Source organism: Phasianus colchicus, chromosome 6, assembly GCF_987193195.1.
Source record: "Phasianus colchicus chromosome 6, bPhaCol1.hap1.1, whole genome shotgun sequence".
In the NCBI taxonomy this organism is placed as follows: domain Eukaryota; kingdom Metazoa; phylum Chordata; class Aves; order Galliformes; family Phasianidae; genus Phasianus; species Phasianus colchicus.
The window spans coordinates 11883930-11905274 of NC_143441.1; the positions used below are offsets into that span (position 1 = coordinate 11883930).

The window sequence follows — 21345 nt, forward strand, 5'->3', positions numbered from 1 at the left end:
AAAGAAGCTTAGAAGAGTTGTGATTGGGAGACAAAGCAGGTGGGTGTATAATCGATGAATAGACAGATGTTATAATTATGAAATAAACAAGAGAGTTTAGCTAAGCAGTTATTACACCAAAAAGAGCACTTACCCTTGTCCTGGGCTTGCTGTAAAACTCCAAAGGAGGGATCTCCAGAAAGAGATCCTTCCCTGGTGGTAGTCAGCTCTTAAATGGGTCTAGGAGTGGTGCAGCCAGGCTCCACCCCTTCCAGCAGCACAGGTGAATTGCCTTCACCTGTGCTCCATGGCTGACTCATTGCTTGCCTCAGGTTATCAATCAGAGGTTCAGGCCATGATTCAGCAGTTCCCATACAGTGGGGAAGCTCTTCAGGCCAGCAGCTGCTTCCATAAGGAAATTTGGTAGAAGAATGGTGGTCCAAATGAAGACCTCCCTTCTCTCAGTCTCAATCTCTGACCTTCATTCAGGCTGAGTGAAGAACAGAAAAGAGACAGGGTGGGCAGAAATTTGTAGACAACTGCGCAGGAAGGATGAACCAGTAACAGTGTGCAGCTGTGCTGTGATTTGGCACAGGACCTGAACTTTCTGTTTCTCTCATTTTTGTGCATCTGTTATTTATAGGAGCACTCTCAGTACCAAAAAAAAAAAAAAAACCAAAAAAAGCTAACCAAGTTCTGGCCTCCTATCACCTTTGCTACGCTTTCTGGCACAAGAACTTTTGCATTTCGTGTACTTGACACAAGAATCTGGCTACTGAATGCTGGTAACCATAATCACACAGTAATCTGTTATCTCATGTGATAAGATGGCAGGTGGGTGAGCAGAGCTCCTTTGTACAGAGATGACTGCCACAGGATTTTCTCACAGCCTTTGCTTTGCTGTGGCCTACATCTGAGGGAAGCCTAGTGCTGCTGTCATATTTCACTTTAGCTTGAATGGTGGATATGTGTGCAATAAAAAAACCCTTCATCTTGTTGATGACAGTAAGACACTTGTTTGTTAGAATGGATTGACTGCTGCGGTTTGCTTCGTGAATGAACTTGACACGTCATGCAGCTCTCCCTTTTAAAAAGCAAAGTAGCTGAATATCAGGCGATGTCAGAACATAATATGTTTTTATGTACTTGACCAAACCTAGAGCATGTGTGTTACAGCTCTTAGGAAGTGATCATGTGCCCCCCCTTTTTTTTTTCTGTGACACTCCAGCAACGTAAGGGCCTTTGCAGTTCCAGGTGGCAGTCTTATTGCTCATTTTGAGAGCACATGAGTTTGTAGATGTGTACAGGAAAGTCTGTAGCTTTCCTGCACCAAATACCAGACGCTGCAAAATCGTGCGGCTACAGGGACTCCATTATCCTTTGAAGAAAATAGTGTCTTTATGTTGACAGTAGGTTTTAAAGCAGGCAAGTTTTGGACCGGAATTTCTTCCTTTTCCAGTGACCTAATTGCTGAAAGGACATGTGGAACAACAACTTTGGTGCAGCTCAGTCACTTTTAGAAGTTGACTTTACTGTCAGGGTCTGATCTGTTTGCTCAGCGTGTAGCAGCTGTGCTAGGAATACTCTTCTCACATGAATTGCAGGAATGCTTTGGTAGATGAGAGAAGGCTATGGCTTAGAGAACCACCGGAGTCCCACAGAAACACTGGGGAAATGCCACTCTGTAGCTGCAAAATGATTTAAACTGAGCAAATAGTTTTGAATGGATACTTTATATAATGGATTTTTGCAATCACTCTCCCTGTGATTGCAGAATGTCCATGAAGAAGGTGGTAATGTTCCCAATCTATTTGCTGTTTAATTGAATTTAAGTAGCAAGCAACATTATTTAATAAATACTGATTTTCATTTTTATTGCATGCTTATGATCAGCGGGTGAGTGGTGTTTCTTCTTTCTGATTTGACCTTGTATGACCAAAGTCTCACAGAAAGAGAATTTTGCCTTTTAGTAAATCGGGCATTCTCTATGCTGTTTAAGTTCAATCACTTGCAGCTCTGAAGGGGAGCTGCAGAGGGAGGATAGGCAGGCCTGGTGCAATTATGAACTGTAGAGGTCATCACCCTTTTTGGAGCAGGCTGCAGACTTTGGTCAGGGAAGCTTACTGGACAGAGTTGATTTAGCAATCCGGATCAATCACAGAATATCAGGGATTGGAAGGGACCTTGAAAGATCATCTAGTCCAGTTCCCTTGGTGGAGCAGGAATGAGCCTATGTTCTTCTTGCTTACTGAATGAGGCCTGTTTCCACTCAAACTATTCTTGTTGGAGGCAGAGAACTTTATTGCTGCACAGTGTGTGTCCACTGCAGTCTTGCCTCTTAAGTCTCATCCTAGAGCAGCATTCAGCTGTCTAAGCTGACAAGGTGAGTGATATTGTGTTGTTGCCAAAAAAGATTGGGAAGCTGTCCAGTATGGAGGTGGGACAGAAAGGCCAGCTAAGTTTGGCAAAGAAAAGCAAATACAAAGGCAAAGTCATAAGTATCCTGTATCAGAAAGAGAAGTGCTGCTTACTGTGTTGTTTTTGTGGATCTTTTTTAGGAGGAGACTGCTGGGTTCTGTCTTCTCAAGGGACTCAATCCTCCAGCATGTTAAATGCCTGGAAATCCTACTAATGAGATGCTGAGGGGCAGGAACACCTTTCTGTCTTCGTAATTGATCTTTATAATGAGCCAAATCCTTTTCTCTCTTTTGTCTATTGTTGCTTAGACTGTGTTATAGCCACAGTACCAGTAATTGTCCCACTAAACACCCTCATAGTGCCCTTATCAGGTCTATGCTTCTGGCTTTGAAAGTGTCAGGATTTTGACAGGGATCAGTCTTACTGTAGGTTGGGTGTGGGACTGGTCAGAAGCAAACCTCACTGCCCTTCTGAAAGGGAAGCAGTTGGTCTGGCTTGAATATCACAAGATAGGTCATAGGTTGTGCCATATACTTTTTTTCTAAGTGAAGAAAACAGTGACATTACTACCACTATATTGGTAGTAAAGGGCAAAAGAATCATCCCAAATTTTATGTTCAGGCCAAAAGATTGGCTGCTGGAAAAAAGAGCAGGTCACTGATTTTGCAGGAGCTTCGTCCAGTCACAACAACTGAGCCCTTAGGCTGCCCCATAATATTTGCTCTGAAGATATGAGTAGGGTGGATATTTTTTTTTAAGGCAAAAAGAAGAAAAGGGCTTTAGTGTTAGCAGCTACTATTTGGAAAGATTGACATCTTTTTTTTCAAATAGTTGTTGACTGTCTTGGTAGCTATGTGAGGGTTGTCTGAGAGGCATGCAGGTTGGTTAGTGAGCTTTTTTGCTCTGTGTTTTTGCTTGGAACTGGTGAAATAAGAGCCAGCGCAGTAATCTGTACCTGTAGAATTTGTCGATCTGAGGTGGAGGAGTGTAGGAAATCACAAAGGTGGTTGTTTGGATAAGCACAAACTTCACCAAGGGCAGAGTACTATGGCAGAAGAAAGTACTCTGTGGAATTTACCAGTCAGCTGAGCATACTTTCTTATTTTAAAATATGGTTTGTAGAATGGATGTCTCTTTTGATTCCCCATGATAATTAAGGGAGAGGGCCAGGGATGCTGCTTTCTCCCTCTGGGTCAGCAGCAGACCCCCTACTCACAGGTGTTGCAGTAATGATTTGTATGTTTGTGGTCTTGCTTATCTGCGCTTTATTGGAAATGAACTGGACAGTCATATGAGTACTGATAGTTTTAAAGTGCAGCAAACCACCAATTTCTATGTAGCTCCTATTTTTCATGCCCTTTCCACCACAAATTGCATTACCCAAATGCTTCAGTTCAGATAGTCATAGCAGTATATCAGGCCAAACTTAATTATCCAAGGGATTCATCTGCCCCTGTGTGGTTTGACCTTGGATGACAGCTGTGTATGATGAGACATTCTTGCAGAGGAGAGGGAAAGGAAAATGAAATGGAGAGCTGATGATTAGAAAGCATATTGTGGGGAGAGGCTAGGATTGTGTAAAAATGTATAGCAGAGAAGAAGCCAGGAACGGCTTCCAACAGTGCTAGACAAGGATAGAAGCAGGACAGGTCCAAGCTCATCAAGAAGAAAGGGGAAAGGTGAGAAACAAGGTGGTCTTCAGATTATTATTTGAAGATGTGAAGTGTTTGGAGGCGCCGCTTGGTGCGCTGCATGGAGTAGTTTCAATCAGTTTACACTATGAATAGCCTCTTAGAACAAAATGGATTATACTTTTAAATATGAGGATGTGCTCAGTGTCTCTTGATGGCAGGTCTTGATCTTGCTGATGTGGTGGTGAGTACTTCCATCTTAGCACCAGGGAGAAAACGTTCAGAAAAGTGACTAATCCAGGCTAGATCGAAATGACTTCTCTTTTTCCTCAAGCCTGTGGTTTTTGTTCTCATGTTAGCTAATTAGCTGCCAGTTTTTAGTCAAGTAATACAGCTTTACGCATTGTTTGATATTTGTATTCAGTATTGTGCTTTTGTATTGTGAATGGAAAAAGTCATCAGAATGAAAGAATAGGGCTTGAGCCTGTGAGTGTTCAAGGAGCAATATCAAAGATTCCTTACCTTTATGTCATTATAAATGGAGGACTAGCATTTCCTGAAGCAAACTGCAAATCCAGTGGTTTAAGTATGATTGTTTTTTCAGCGTCAAAATTCAGATGGCTGAGTTCTGGCTGGGAAGTGGACTGATATTTGGCAAAATATTTTTTAGTCCTCATGCATTCATATTAAAAAGTTGTGTGTGCTTTTGTTCTTTGTTAGACCAAACATAAAGTAACCAGAAATATGATTATTTTTATTTTTATTTTTTACTTAAAGGAGTTTTTCACAAAGCATTTTCCTTTTTGGTGGGTAGGAAAATTCCATTTGACCTTTTATATAGTTATAGGTGTAGAATTAATTGTTAAGTTTTAATAGGAAAAACTAAGTTTTAAGGGCTTGGATCTTTTATCTCATTTTTGGGAGCTGTTGGAGAGGGTCCAGAGGAGGGCCACAAAGATGATCAGGGGACTGGAGCACCTCCCCTATGAAGACAGGCTGAGGGAGCTGGGCTTGTTCAGCCTGGAGAAAAGAAGGCTGCGGGGTGACCTCATTGCAGCCTTTCAGTACCTAAAGGGAGCCTACAAAGAGGAGGGGAATCAACTCTTTGAAAGGGTAAATAACTGCAGGATGAGGGGAAATGGTTTTAAGTTGAGGGAGGGGAGATTTAGGTTGGACGTCAGGGGGAAATTCTTTACAGAGAAGGTGGTGAGGTGCTGGAACAGCTGCCCAGAGAGGTTGTGGATGTGGTCTGGTATTAAATGTGGAGGTTGGTGGCCCTGCACATGGCAGGGGGGTTGGAGATTCATCATCCTTGAGTTCCCTTCCAAGCCAGGTAATTCTGTGATTCTGTGAAGTTGGAATCTGTTGTTTTAAGAAGAGTACAAAACAAAGATTTCAAAGATCAGAAATCAAAGATGAGAATATTGGTGGTAAAGTTAGAAAAAATATGGCTTCTGAGATGAATTTTTTGTTATTGCTTTTTACCACTGAGGAAAAGCTAGGCTAGCATTTACCAGAGAGGCCACAGTAAACTGAAAAATTTACAACCTGTTTAGCAATTAAGAAAGCCATAATTTTATTAACAAAAGTAAGAGCCTTTATTAGAGCTTGCATCAATCTGTTTGTTTCCAGACTTCTCTTTTCCTAAACAATTCTGAGTCATGGGCAAATTTGAAGTGTTTTCGTTTTATGCATGAGGCAGACGCTTAACACGCCAGTTTTTCTAGCAAAATGCAAAGTTTCACTGCAGTAAGAAATGCTGATGCCAAGGACAGGAGATAGATAAGCTGAGGAAACAAGAAAGATTAATACCTTTAAAACTGCACAGCAATTTAAATTAAGGTTTTAATTTTAAAATGTTGCATAGGGAAATGATAATCCATTTCAAACAATTGGAAGGTGAAAGCAATTTTAAATATTTCTCAGAGTAATGTTCTATAGAATAAAATTCTGAGCGGGGGGAAATCTCCAGATAACACATCTGAGTTCAAATGTGTTCACTGACTCAAAGGAGTTATTCAGGAGTTCAAAAATACCAAGAAGTAACAGATGAGGTTTTAAAGCCTTCCTTATCATCACTACTAATCCACCTTTCTACTCAGAAATAGCATTATATCAGCCCAGACTAAACTCAGTGTAATTTGTTTTTTCTTTCTTGAGTGTCCCTTGTAGGAATGCATGTGAAGTACTTCACCCCCAGAAAAGATGTTTGTCTCTGTATTAATAGTTACTCTGTAGGCAGTGTGTAAATGAGATGTTCACGAGCTTGCAGTTTTGTTTGTAGGGTTTGACCAGCTGAAGTTGTCATGTATTGCAAAAGGCTTCCTGTAAAGCTACTTAGGAATGCAGCTGTTTATGTGCAGCAGATATATAGTTTGTTTTAGGTAATTATAGTCTTTGAAAACTTGGTTTCCAGTCGTAACATGCAGAAAATGAAACGATCTTTACTTCTTTGTCCCAAATTGCTTTATATGATTTAAGCAGACCTTCTTTTGATACGTATCAGCTAAGTCAGACTATAAACCACAGAATGAGGGAATAGTTTGAATTGGAAGGGGCCTTAAAACCTACGCAGTGCCAGCCCCACCAGACCAGGCTGCCCAGGACCCCATCCAGCCTGGCTTTGAGTGCCTCCAGGGATGGGGCACCACAGCTTCTCTGGGCAGCTGTGCCATGGCCTTGCTACCCTCTGAGTAAAGAATTTCTCCCTAACACTTAACCTAAATTTCCTCTCTTTTATCTTAAAACCATTCCACCATGTCCTATCTCTGTCAGATCATGCAAGAAATCACTTCCCTTCCTGTTTATAGGCTCACTTGAAGGCTGCAGGGTGGTCTCCCCAGAGACTCTTCCAAGCTGAACAAGCCCAACTTCCTCAGCCTTTCTCTGTAAGAGTAGTTCTCCAGATCATCTTTGTGGCAGTCCTCTGGACCTGCTCCAATAGGTCCACATACTTCTTGCACTGGGAGCCCCAGATCTGGACTCAGTACTTCAGATGGGACGTCACAAGAACAGAGTAGACAGGGAACGGAGTTGCAGGGAGTCTTGGATGGATCTGAATATAAACTTTATTCAGTATTAATAGAAGTATTTGAAGGGAGGTGTTCTTAGTGCTGCCATCAGTTGACTTATAGGAGGGCACGGTGAAGATGGAGTCAGATTTTTCTTGGAGATATTCACAGCTCACCTGGACAAGGCCTTGAGCCATCTACTCTGACTGGATCTGCTTTCACCTAGGGGTTGGAGAAGAGACCTAAATTACTTCTGAGAGACAGTTTGCCTCCATCACCTGTATTGAAGTCCTACTGCAATTTGCCCTCAGCAATACGATGTCATATCAGTGGTTGAGGAATTGTAAGAGCTCCTTTGGGCTGTTGAATGTGACATAGTTACACTGAAGCTGCTCTGAAATTTTTCCTAGAACTATCTCACTTGGAAGTGTAATCTTGACAAAAGCAAAAAGTGGAAAAGGTGGTAGTAAAATACTTATAATAGATGGAAAGAACATAGCTTCTCAGAAGCTGAAAAAGAAGGGGTATGGAAAACGCAAGCTCAGAGTCAATGTTTGAAGAACAGCTAAGTAAGACATGATGCTGTAATCATTTGACTGAACCATGTTTCTTAACGTGTTGCAAAATGCTCCAGTTCCTGAGTAGGGGAAAATTGAGATCCTGAAAGAAGGGTAACTCAGCTAGGAGATGTACTTTTGTGCTAGGCTTTCTGTCTTGCGCTAAGAACCTTGTAAAAACAGTTGGAATTTTCCTCCAGTAGTATTAAATCTTTGTCTTTTCTACCTTCAATTAAGTGAGTGTTTAAGATGTCTCTTTTTATGTGCTTCATTTAATAACATATTACACAAGTGAATCACTTGAGCTCTTCAGTGAAATATAGGAGCCATTTTCATGTTACATGTCATCAAATTAACATCTTGCTTTGATGTATTACTGTAACTTAATATTCCAGCTCAGTTTTCACCGATGGATTTACTCCAGTGTCAGAGCAATTTAGGACACTAAATGGTGTGACTGTGTATTCAGTCTCATTACAGGCTTAATGCAACAGCATTCAAGCACCTGTTATTGTAGAACAGTTTTTGCAGAGGGCAGAATTTACAGGTAAAATTTGAATCTAGGCTCCTTGGCATAAAGAATGGTGTACATCATTCACCAGAGCACATCTGAATTGCTCTAATGTTTGTAATTGGCAGGCAGTGCTTGTGGCTGAAATGTCAAGGAGCTTTAAAAAGGGCATATATTTTCAGAATGTTTTAGAGATTCCTAGTATATCTTTTCTATAAGCACCTAGGGCTGGATTTCATTATGCAGATCTATATGAAGAAGTATTTATAGATCTGTAACTGAGATTATACCTTTTGATGTTGTGAGGATGTGCGTGTATTGTGTACAGTGTTCTTTCATGTATATGTCTATGTGTTTATTTTTCTCCCTTCCAAGCACTTCTATCTGTGGGGACTGCAGGCCATATAGAAGAAAATAAAGTGTTCTGCTTGTAAAGAGAAACAAAAATTAGTATCTTAGGTTCATATTTGAAAAAGCCTTTTTGATTGGATTCCCCTGATGCTTGTGCAGAGTGAAGCATGTTCGTGCATTAGACAAGTAGTTATGTGAAATCATGGTTATGCCATTTTTAAAAAAGTTATGGAGAAAATCTCTCTCTATTGGATCTATTGTACTGGATTAAAGCAGATCAGGGATAAGACATGAATGAACATAGTGGCTGTCTGAAATAGCTTGTGTATTGGGAGTATTTGAAGAATAATCTTGGTATCACCTGTTGCTATCACTTGTTGCTTTAGTTACTGTCATCATGCACATTTTAATTCTAAAAATGTGTAAGTATAGAGAGTATGTATATATAGAATATGTATATAGAGAGCATTTATATATAGGTTATATAGAGTATGATGCCTATCCTTGAAATTAAAATCTAGATATAAATACTTGGCTAGGGAATAGATTGTTTTGTGCGCTGAACAATGATCAAATGGTAGCGTTCCCATCTTTGTTTTCCTTAATTCTTGGCAGCTCTTGTGGCTGCTTGGAAGCCAGTCTAGTTAGCACCAGCCCTTTTTGGCTTTGTGGGATATCTACTGTGGCTTCTGCATGGGCTTCTGCTCTTCTGTGCTCTTTGGAAATGTCAGTCACAGTCATCAGGAATCTATGCAGGCTTGTTTTGATATTTGTCTCTTGGTGATGAGGCCAAGAAATGACAGCCACAACCAGATGTTGCAGTCTGGCTTCACACCCATATTTTTGCCAGAACTCTGTGCAGTACTTTTTTGAATGAAGTTCAGACAGCAATCTTACTTAGGTTTATATGACTTCCATTTTTAATTTTCTTTTTGGTGTTTCAAACAAACCAGAAACCTGAACACCTACTTCAGCTACATTAAAGTAAAATGCTTTTTTTCTTTCCTCTGTGCTTGGCTTGTACTGCAACAATTTATCCTTAGGGCAAATATTATCTTATAAATCACAGAATGACTTGGGTTGGAAGGGACCTCAAAGGTCATCTAGTCCCAGCTCTCCTGCCATGGGCAGGGTTGCCAACTACTAGCCCAGGCTACCCAGGGTCCCATCCAACCTGGCTTTGAATGCCTCCAGGGATGGGGCAGTACAGCTTCTCTGAGCAGCTGTGCCAGGGCCTCACTGCCCTCTGAGTGAAGAGTTTCTTCCTAACATTTAACCTAAATCTCCCCTTTTTCAGTTTAAATCCAGTCCCCTTGTTCTATCACTATCTACCTGCATGACAAGTCAGTTCTTGTCCTGCTTGTAAGCTGTTCTTCTGAGGTCTTCCACCACTATTTGAAAATAGACTATTGTATATCATGATGACCCTGCTTTGCTATTCCTCGTCTATGTAATCTCCTTGATGCTTAGCATCTGTCTTACAATAAACAGTGTTTTATACGTTTCTGTTTGGAGAGCAATCATAATCGTGCTTTCTGTAAAGAAAAGTCTAGGTTTTATATTTTGTCTTAAAATGTTGTATTCATGCTCACGTCATGTTCTGCTCTTGGTTTCTGAGAATGTTTTCACTGCAAAATGTTTGTTTACTATCAGTTGATTCTAAGAGTAAAGAATTCAGTGGAATTTGTGTCCAGTGTGCGAAGTAAAATCATTGTAGCAAAATTTAAGCATATGTAGGAAGAATGATATTCACTTCTGAACTTAACTTGTGCACACTGATGTTTCTTATTGCTCTGTTAGCATAGCAGAAAATGATTTGCAGATCTTAAATTGTGTGCGTTCTCTCTTTTCAAGGCACTTTGTTTTGACCCAGAAAAAAGCCTCCTTAAATGGAGTTCTTATCAAGTATGGCCTTAAATGATAGAGCAGAGCCCAGACCAGAGCCTGATCAGTGTTGGATCTGCTTCCCTCTTGTACCTGATACAGAAGAATGTTTTGAAGAACTGAGGACTGATGAATGAAATTTCCTACCATCGCATAATCTGCAGTGGCAGATGAATTTCAGTAAAGCAGTTGAGGGTGAGCGGGGAAGAGAATTATTGCCTTTTACAGGTTTGGAGAGAGAACCCAGGAATATCTTGTTAAACTTGGAATTCATACAGCACCATGTCTTTGATTCTTTGAAGGGCATATTTCACTAACTCAAAATTGTGATGCATTTGGGCTGTTGCAAGCAGTACTCCTTGCAGCAGTATCAGTTGTTGCTTTTCTTCTTCTTCCCTCCTGACAGACAGAGCATCTTGACTTCAAAGCTCTGCCTTGGTTTTGGGCTAAGTGTGGCCCAGGGAATGCTTCTCTGTAGTGGCTAAATTCAGGTTTTTTTCTGCTAAGAATCCCTGAACCAACTTGTAGTGAGTATACCTTCTTGCAAATGCAGAAATTGAATGGGGAGTGGGAAGTTCTCCTTTACTGCTGTTCGTGATGTTCCAATTTTGGATTAGCAGCAGCAAGCTGTTTCTCTTGTAGGATCATTTTTATCCTGCAGGAAAAGCCATGAGGACCATCTGTAGAGGAAAATGAGCAGTTTGCAATATGTTACATCTGTAAATGAACAAACTATTCCAAACATTGTGTTTGTATACATACTTCAGTGTAATTGAGTCTAACTGCAGAACACAACTTGCTGTTGCAGTTCCCTGAAGCTCAAGCTTTTGCAGTGGGGACAGTGAGTAATTATCATTTCAAATGTATTTTGTATATGATCAGAAGATAATGGAAGGATTAACATAGTAAAGTATTAATCTTCTGTGTTGTTCAATATTGGTTAATTTTATTAGACATTTATTTTGTCTTGAATGCATTCTGAAGACTGTCAACTAGGATTGATAGCAGAAGTGTAACTGCTACACCTCAGCATTGGGGTTGTTTTATTTTTCTTCCAGATTTATCTTTCTCTGGAGTACTGTGGAATATCAGTCAACCTTAGTTATATAAGATTCTCAATAAGTAACTAAACTGCAAGGTTTCAGAGCTCTCAGGAAAAACGTTGTTGTTGTTTTGAATTTAATACCCAATTTAGGGAGCTAATTTTAAAACTGCAAACATATATCCACAGTACAACACAACTTCTGTGGGTCTTTTTGGGCCTTGTTTCATTTAAGACATCGCTTAGTACAGGCAGTAAACTGGCAACACCAAGAAAACTGGGATAGCTTTTAGAGACGAGTAGTTTCAAATCTGTACCATGTGCTGGGACAGCTTTAAAGCAGCTCCTCTGTGTGGTATTTTAACTGGATCCAGTGATTCAGAGTTTCCCTATGTATCAAGGTTAGCATCCCTATGCTTACAGGGACCTGGGCTTCAGGCACCATTGCAGCATTATTCCCTGGACCCAGTGGCTGAGCTAACAAATGAATCAGTTACCTGGCAGCCTGAATTTTACTGGGACTTCATGTTATTTGCTCCTGCCTGTAAATCCTCAGCTTGTGGAGACTTTGCTGACATTATTCCTTCGCAAGAGGGGCCTTGGCACCACTTAATGGCTTTTTTGGCAGTATTGAGTTTTAAATGAAAGATTTGGACAGGTGCTATTAAGGAAACAACACTGCGAGGAAGAGGGCAACTGAGAGGCTAGCTGTTGCAGTGTGTCAGGATGCTGATGAGTCTGTCTTGTTCACTGTTCCCAACAGAACGTGTTCTGTTACCACGTTATGACTCTCTGCTGTATTAGAAAGCATCATTTTTATGAACAGAAGCCTTGCATGAGCTGGCCTTGCTTGGGAAGATGCAAACACCTTGCAACTGAAGCAAATCCAGTAAATGTAAATAGAGCTGGCTTTTGTTGATTCTCTGCCAACTTCCTGGAGAAGTTATTTTGTTCTCTTACCTCTTCAGTCTCCTATATTTTATGTTAATGTTATGTTATGACTTCGCTCCCGTGTATTGCAACAGTGGGATGACAGTGAAAACATTTAGAAGAGCTTACTTTAAGCTATGTTTTAAAGGATCAAAGGAGGATCTTAGGTTAATCTTAATATCATATGTTTTAGCTGCTGATCCCAATAGATTTTTTGTGTTGCACCACATGAATTTGACTTCGCTGGGATCTGCTGAAGAGCATGCAGAAATGAGCACAGTTGAGTATCTCCCAGTGCTCCAGGTATTGTGGGGTTTTTCCTTCCTTTAAACGAAGTCATTTGTATAGGTGCTGCACACTTCTGTACATTGTTCTGTCATACATTAGGTGTCTTAATTTCTTTTCACTGACTTCACATTATCCCTTATAATAGAACCAACTGGTTCTATGGTAATGAGTCCTTTTGAACTGTCAGTGTGTGTATATTTCCATTTGCACTGCTGGCATGTTGTTCTGAACCTTCTCCCTGTCTGTCCAAGTAAATTACTTACACTATCAGATCTGTCTCATTGTTCACAATATCACTGCAGTGGATTTTCCAGATACTCCTTGCTTACTGAGGTTTATCATTATTGCCTGTTTTGGAAAAGAATCTTTCAAACTTTGATAACTGTAACATTAATCCCAATTAATTGTTGTGAGTCAGAATCAAAAGGAGGGAGAAAAAAATGTGTTTTTAATTGCACAGGCTACCCTGTGGAAGGTCTAGCTAACCTACTGGCTTTTCATTATACAGTAATTTATATTCAAATTAATTTTAACAGCCAGCATTTTGTCTGTATTAGCTGTGATCATTTAAACTTCTGTAGCGATTTATATGGTAGTCGATGTTTAGGTTTTAATTTTGTATAGTGGTGAGAGATGTGGCTGATAACAAGGAGTCTGAGAGTGTAGCCAAAGATAAGTAGATGAGTTTTCATGTTTCAGATAGCACTGAATGATAGTGAGAAGTTTCCAGGGATGTACAGAGAACGGTCAGGAGGCAGTGGTCACTGATCTAACAAGGACATTTTGATTAGACCTAGGGGAAAAGTACTCCAGAGGTAAGATCAGTCAAAAAATGTAATGGGTTACAGAAACCCCTACACTGTGGGGAAAAATAATTGCTATGCAGAGTGAATGGAGGGCAACGAATGCTGTCTGTGACTGATTCCTGGTTTACAATCAGCGATAAAACATTCACAATAAAGATGGATTTTTTTTCTGTGCTATTGCTCTGGGCTTTTACTTACCTGTCTTCAGCCCTCGGCCAAGCCAGAGTTCCTAGCAAGTTCCTGGGTAAGCACACAGAATGTTATTTAACCAGTTTTCTGAATCAAGGCTTTATGATCTTTGCTGATTTGAGGAAAATTTATTCTCCAACCACACAGATAGATAAGAAGGAATGGGCTTTGGTTCTCACAATTATGGAAACCTTGGAGCCAGCATAGTAGTTCAGTGAGACAGGGAATCCCATTCATGTAAATTTTCTTATGGAAAAATGATTGCTGATGTCAGTTGGTATCATTCCCTGGAGGGAACAGTAATCTGTGTTCTGCTGAAGTCGAGCATGTAAATAATCAGAGGGAACTTGTAAAACCTTTTCTACCTGGAGACCCATTATAACGTCATCCTTTTCTATAAATCTTGCTGATGCTCGTGTAACCTGGTCTGGCATCATAATGGAAGGTATCATGGAAGCACACGAAATCTTCAAAGCCTGAGGGATGTGTGTTTGAAGCTGGGTGTGTTCAGTGTGAGCTTGGGTCAGGGCCCAAGAGGCAGTGCTGAAGTACTCAAACGTCCTGTGCCTAATGATCATTTTCCATTGCTGTGCTGTCAGTGATAAAGTATGCAGGGAAAAGGCAGGATCACTTGGGGAATGATATTGCTAAAGCTGCTTTATTAAAATTTCTGGGTTATTTTCTTGCTGATGTTCCTGGATCTCCTTGTTCTGTGCAGTCTACCGCTGGCCATTGAGTCTGTATGAGTGAAATTTGGTTAGCATTCAATAATGCACTGTTTTTCTGTTTTCAAGTGGAAATGAAAGGGAATGCACGTAGCAGTGAACTGGAAACTTCGGTAGTCTGTAACCAGATGCCTCTGTTTGCTTACTTTTGTAGCTGTGCTGTTACCTTCCTCTCACAGATACAGCTCTTAATCAGTGAATATTAAAGCCACGTGGACATTGAAAGAATAAGAAGTTGATAATCAAGTGAAAAAGGAAGAGTTGGTAGCAAAGAAAATGGAATAACTTACTCCTTCTGTATGTAGCTAATTGAAAAGAGGGGGGGAAGAAAAAAGCTCTTACGCAATATAACTTGTATCTGTTTACGTAAAATAATACTTTTTTTAACCACTTTCAGTGGGCTCAAAAGCTGTTTTTCCAGGCCCCCAGCTTCCTGGTAACATGACATCAGAGCAACAGCTCAAACTGGTGATTATATTAAGTGAATATAATGGGACAAAAGAATAAGTCTGTAGTTTGATCTTTTCCATTGATAAATTTAGAACTTGTAAAAGCTGAAGTAATAGTTGTAGTGATAAAGAGGAATATAATTTTATACTTAACCACCAGTCCAAAAAAACAGTGTATAATTATTGTGGGAGGAAGAAAAATACGTATCTACTCCTTACTGCTACTTTTTTGCCTTCTCTTTAGCACGGAGGTAATCTGTTTTAATTAAATCATCAACCTATTTCTGCACAAAAGATGACATTTCATTAATGATATAAGATGTGCATGAGACAGAATTAACCCAGTTTTCAAATGGATTTCAATTTGGAAAGGGCAACATGTAAAAATTTCTTGTAAACGTGTGGGATGAGCTTGTTGAGCTTGTTAGCAGCTTTCTGAAGGAGATGGGATTGTAGTATGATGAATAATTAGACAACAGTTCTTCACTTCAGCTTCTATCTGTTCTTTATAATCCCAGGTGATGGATACGCAAGCTTCTGACATCATATATGAAGAATATATTGCAAATAGAATGAAAGTGCACAGATTTGTGGTGATTGCTAGCAAAATGCATGCGTACACACACGTAGTTGTCTGCAATCTTAAGCTAAATATGATCCTTTAGTGGCTTTTTGAAGTTACTGCTGTCGTATTTTGTTTTGAAAAGAAACAAATAAAAAGGAAAGAAAGGGCTACAAAAAGTACGCTGGTCTCCTAAGCATGGTTTTATCATTACATTTAGCAGCACTTTTTCCATATGCTTACTGTGCTGCTTAGCAGCAGTATCATATCAGGTCCTTGCTGCACGTGGGACTTTGCTCCTCAACTTACGATTCCATCAGTAATGCTGATAAGCCAGAGCCCAGTCCCCCTGTGCTTGCCGTTGCTTTCAGGCTAGGACTGTGATCTTGCCATCAAGCAAGAGAATTGACCCAGCACAGAATGTTGTTACCCACTCCGTAAAAGACTTCAAGATTTGATGGTGCCATTCATGTGGTGTCAAGAGCCTTAGCTGAAGATGTGTGAGAAGCGAAAGCATCGTGTAGGAGTGCGTGGTGTAGAAGTTGAACGTTCCGTTTGCACTTAATAAAGCAGCCTAATGCTGCTCCTGTTTCCACACAGGTTTGCTTTCTATTTCCTGGTGGCAGACGGGAACACGGTGCAGGTGACAGCATTGATAGGAGATTGGGAAGGTCTGAAGTAGGCTGGTGTGATCGTAGGCTGTCAGGCACTATCATGGTGCTGCCTCACATTTCAAAAGCCAGTTTTACGACAAAGAAATTTGCCCGTAGGTCTTGAGCTGGAGAGGGTGGTTGGAGGCCATCCACTTGACCTAAATATACTGAACCAAAGGTGTGTGTTGGGGGTGGGGTGCAATTCACAACAGGCTGTGGCTATACGGTAAGGTCCTGGATAGATTTGAACAGGTTTGAAAAAATGTTCATTGCTATGTACCTTTCTCTTATGTGCAAGGAGAACAGATCATCTGTCTCATCAATCAGACTTGGATTAATGAAGTTTATTTCTATTTCTTAGATCTCCATGCTATATTGCCAAATCTGCTTACTCTGAATTTAGAAATGCTGTTCCAATTTTACTATCATAATTAATGGGGAAAATGGATATCACCAATCTGCCCTCTGGAAAGGTGATATAAATTTTTTGCTTCTCTTTTGAACGGAGGAGGACAGGTGGACTGAAGGTGCTAAGCCTTGTGTTGGGAAACAGCTTTTCAGGGGTCAGATTGGGAAGCTCAGAACAAGTGAGTATATTAAAGTGTTCCTGTATTCCTTGTTGATGGGAAAAACAATCGCGTAGTAATTTCTTGTTGTGTTAAAATTGCTTTTTTTTTTTTTTTTTTTTTTTTTGCTGCTTCTCTTTGAGCAAAAGTTCAAGCTGCAAGATTTGTGGTGGTGCTGGCATTTGTAATGAAATAATGGTCAGAGGTTGCCACTAGCTCAGCCGTTTGCATTCACATTAATAGAGGTTCCTGACCCAAAAGAGCAGGCAGCGTGTAGCAGCAAGATTTGCCAGCATAAATACCCTGCCCTACTGCATGGACCATCAATCCTGACTACTTGCTCAGGAATGGGAGGAAGTACTGTTTAGCAGTAAGTGCAGAAACAGGGAGTAAAATGTATCTTAGAAATTAAGGTCAGTATGAAAGGGGCCTTCAAATGGATTTATGCAAAGTTCGTGTAAGGTGAAGCGTGTGCTTTTTAGGTGGAGTATGGAGGAACAGAAACAGATTGCAGGAGTGCTGAACAAATTTAATTAAGCCTTGGAATGAGGCAGTCTCAGGAGAAATTCAGAATTTCCTCCATGTCTGCCTGTTTGCCTGAGGAAATGTGGCATTGAGAGCAGGAACAGAGCTATAAGCCGAGGTCACAGTTCACCTGCAACTGGCCGTGGTGGAAAGTTTCACTATGAATTTGGCTTATTTGGAAACATAAAGGATGATTTGAGCCTTTCTTCCATAGTTTTTTTTTTTTTTCCTCCATTTTGCTTAGGATCTTGTTCACCATGACATGTTCTCATAGGCTTGCAGAATATCTGCGGACTTCTGCATGGACAAAAGGGTTGTACGTGCCTGCAGTGTTCTTAATGGACCTTTTCTCTCCTTACAGGAAAAGGAATGAAGAAAATGAGCAACATCTATGAATCAGCAGCTAATACCCTGGGAATCTTTAACAGCCCATGCCTGACAAAAGTGGAGCTGCGGGTTGCATGCAAAGGCATTTCAGACAGGGATGCCCTCTCAAAACCAGACCCTTGTGTCATCCTTAAAATGCAGTCACATGGTCAGTGGTTCGAGGTGAGTGTTTAATACAATTTAAAAAATAAAAAGATTTTTCTGATGCTTTAGGATGACTTAATGAAATCAAGACAAAATTCAAGTATCAAGAGTATAATAGAGAGAAGAAGCAGCTGGAACCCTGTGGCAAAATTTTATAAGATAGAAGGGAGATTTTCCATTAACTCTAACACTCTTTGAATCAGATTCTTAATGACACTTTGAACTTCTCTTTGGAGTCTCTATTAAAAATGAAGATGATTAAAGAATGAAGCATCATAAAACTTTTCCCTCTAGGCACTCTTGTTTCATAGGAGCTATATAATAGCAGAAATAATGGTAGTGACCATTATAAAATGCTTTCCAATCTTAAGAAGTAAAGTGCTGTGGAAGAGAGGAGTATTTATTAATAGTTGGCAAGAATTTCAGTGACAGTAGTTTCCAGTAGATTGGCAAATTTTGAGCGTTGAGGCTGGGCCTACAGTTGAAGGTTAGTCATATCAACTAGTTCATCAGTTTTCACTGCATTGCAGATTGCACGTTTGATTAGAAAAAATAACACAAAGTAGGATTTTAATCTTAAAAACCGTTTGAATAATAAATAGAAACAATGTACCAGAAACATGCTTATTGTTAATGAAGAACATTAAATTGAATGTTAGATGTTAAATGAAATCTGAGTGGTTATTTTACTTAAAAGTTAAACTTGAGTGTCTGTAGTTAATAGGAAAAAAGGCACAGTTGTTACAGAGAGTATGCACGAGAAAATTAGGCCTGTCAAACCCAGTTCTTCTCTTATTTTGAGTGAGTATTCATCCCTCAGTCTGCAGCAGTTTCAGCACTTAAATAAGATTGCTGTGAGTGAAAACGCTGTGAGTATATTCAGAAGGAGAAATCCCAAATTTGTGTTGTGTTGTTTCTTTTTTTAATTCAGCCTTTTGAACCAACTCTGTCAGACTTCAGCAGTCTTGTTCTGGTTATTCCAGCAGTATTGTTTTGCTCTGTGGATGTCTGAAATCTTTCCATTGAAAGTCACGCCAGGAGAGGAGATTTTTTCCTGGTTTTTCTCCCTTTTCCTGGTTTTTCTCCCTTTTCCAGTTATTTTTCCCTTTTCCTGTTATTTTTCCCTTTTCCTGTTATTTTTCCCTTTTCCTGTTATTTTTCCCTTTTCCTGTTATTTTTCCCTTTTCCTGTTATTTTTTCCCTTTTCCTGTTTTTTTCCTTTTCTTTCTTGTAGTGTTGCTCTTTTATTAGCTTTCTGTTGTGGATGCATTAGATAAGTTTATGGTGGAAAATCACTCTGTAAGTAAAAGTAATTGTCCTTGTGCTTTAAAATCAGCATCTTTGTAATTGAAATGTAAGGTGATACACTAGCAAAAAAAAAAAAAAAAAAAAAAAAGGCATTCTAGCTAACCATGAAGAAAGGAGCATTTAGCTATGCTGTATGTAATTGTTGAAGTTGAAGAAATTGACTACTTTTGGATTAAAGGTCAAAATAAATGAAAGGCACGTGCTTGGAAAGGACAGATCCAACCCTTTGTGGCCATTTCAATTTTCTGAATCACTCTAAATACATTTCACACAGTTTTCTGTGGCCAGTTATATGCAGAGTAAGTAGATTTAAATTGTGTATTCTTATGTTGTAATTGAGATTCCTTTTATTTGATGCAGTTTTTAATTTGAAAAGTGATTGTCTGAATAGAGAAATTCAGTGAGCAGATCTGCTTACTGATATTCATCTCCTCTTAATGGCAGTTGTTCCTACTGTCTAATGAAAGTCCAGGATATTCATTTTGGTATAAAGAAAAAGTTTTTATTAGTTCATGTTCCTATCAGCACTGCAGGGCTAATACAGCTCTGACGTGATGAGCCATTTTCTATTCTGGTCCTCACATTCTCAACACTTTTAATTAAGCTCCAGTTGCTGAGTTAAATTGAGCAGAGTCACTCAGGTATAGCTGAAGACATAATTTGGCTGGAAGAATCTTCTGCTGATGACAATCAGTGATCCAGCAAGATCTCAGGCTGTAGACAGGCTAGTAATTAAAAAAAAAAAAAAATCTAATTGCTATTAAAATTGATCTATTCAGCATAGGAATTATTGAATGACAATACGAGGAGGATTGGAATTTAAGATTTTTCTACTGTGAGTTTGGAGATTTCATGAAGAAGTCTTAAGTGTGTGTGTGTATGTGGTTAGAGATTTATATTTATTTAAATATGGTTTTCTGTCTTCTCTATAGCTGTGAAACCATTAGGAACACATGCAGGGCACAAGTACTCAAGGCAGCCCCAGTGTTGTCCTCAGTTCTGGCACAGGTGTGCTTGCTTGTTTTTCTTCTTGTCTGGTAGATACTTCCCTACAAATTAACACGCACATGCACACACACACCATGCATATCTCTGTGTTTGCATATTCATATTGTCTGGAAAGCACTGTCTCCCCATTGAAGGATTGAAATGATATATTGCATGTCGCTGAAAAATTGTCAATCTGCTCTTTCCCTAGCATAAATTTTGCATTTTTAGACTGAGTTGATTGTCAGAATTTAAGATTACACTATCTGTATGTACTGAAAGACAATTTGGTGATCCAGGGCTGAATTTTGGCTCTCCTGGGCCTTGGTTCTAGGCAGGTATAGTTCCAGAATGACCAAATTGTACTTTTTTTTTTTAAAGTGCTTGTTTAGGAGAGTCATTTGATGGCTGTTTTCCAGTATTAATTTGAATTTAATTACTGAACTAAACTTTAGGATGGTGAATAACTGGATGGGGTGCTGGAATCAGGCAAAAGTGTCTGATGATAAACTCTTCTCCTCGAATCATTATATTACCCACCTGCGGTGTGGATGTGCTTTAAGTAATAAGTGTTAATTGCGTGTAGCACTGCAGTCTTCATCTGAGATGTGCCAGCACTGAAATTCTCATTAAATTTATTATTCCTGAGAAAGTAACTTGGCCTGGTTTACGGGTTATCATCTTAATCTGGCAAGCACTGAAAGTCAAGGATACTGCTGAGCTGTGTCTGGTCATATAGGGCTTACATGAGATCAGGAGGTATAATGCAACCTGATGTACTTGGGTGGAAGGTGTTGTCTGTGACTACGAAAAGAGAAGAGCGGCTCTGGACAACAGCCAGTCTGGATCTCAGGTAGGGCTTCCTGCAGCTGAGTTCTTTGAGCGCTCAGCAGTGGGACTTGGGAGATCTGCTGCCTTGTGTATTTAAACAGCCAGCAGGCATTCTTGCTTTTTTTCCTCTAAGTTTTTTATAACACTTGAAGTACAGAGGAAATAAAACAGCGCTGAAGACGGCATGCAGTTGCTGAAAATCACGTTGGTAGAATGGGGTTGCCATTTTTGGACAGATAGGTTTGTTTACTGAAATGGATTTATTTATTTATTTATTTCCATGTAAATATTGATGGAAGTCACAAATTCAATGAATTCAGTGAGTTTTGATGAAAACCTGGGGGAAAACCAGAATTTTTCATTTTAGTTTTTCTAAAAATTAATTTGAAGGATCAGCTTGATTTGATTTTATTTTTTGGTACGATTTTAATTTTTCCCCAAAAGAGTATATTCTTTGCTTTGACTGCTAATCCAGAACACTTATATGGACCTATGTATAAATAGGCTGCAGAGACCAGTTAGCTTGGAATTGGATTGAACATGTGGATATCAGTGGAGCCTTCTGAGTATCTACATAGGAATCTAGCTACAGGAAAGACTCTCTCTTGCTC

At 39.6% G+C, this 21345-nt stretch overlaps 1 protein-coding gene across 8 annotated transcripts in view; it reads left to right on the plus strand.

The window, feature by feature from the left end:
• CPNE4 (copine 4) overlaps positions 1–21345 on the plus strand; it is a 283000-nt gene that overhangs the window by 91159 nt on the left and 170496 nt on the right. For 7 of the 8 annotated variants that reach the window (XM_090142441.1, XM_090142447.1, XM_090142443.1 and 4 more), the window contains one exon: positions 17439–17626. In XM_090142441.1, coding sequence (XP_089998567.1) covers positions 17439–17626 — 188 coding nt within the window. Of the gene's footprint in view, positions 1–3925; positions 4077–17438; positions 17627–21345 lie in introns of those variants that run through there. The other variant, XM_090142448.1, reaches the window with a different exon arrangement.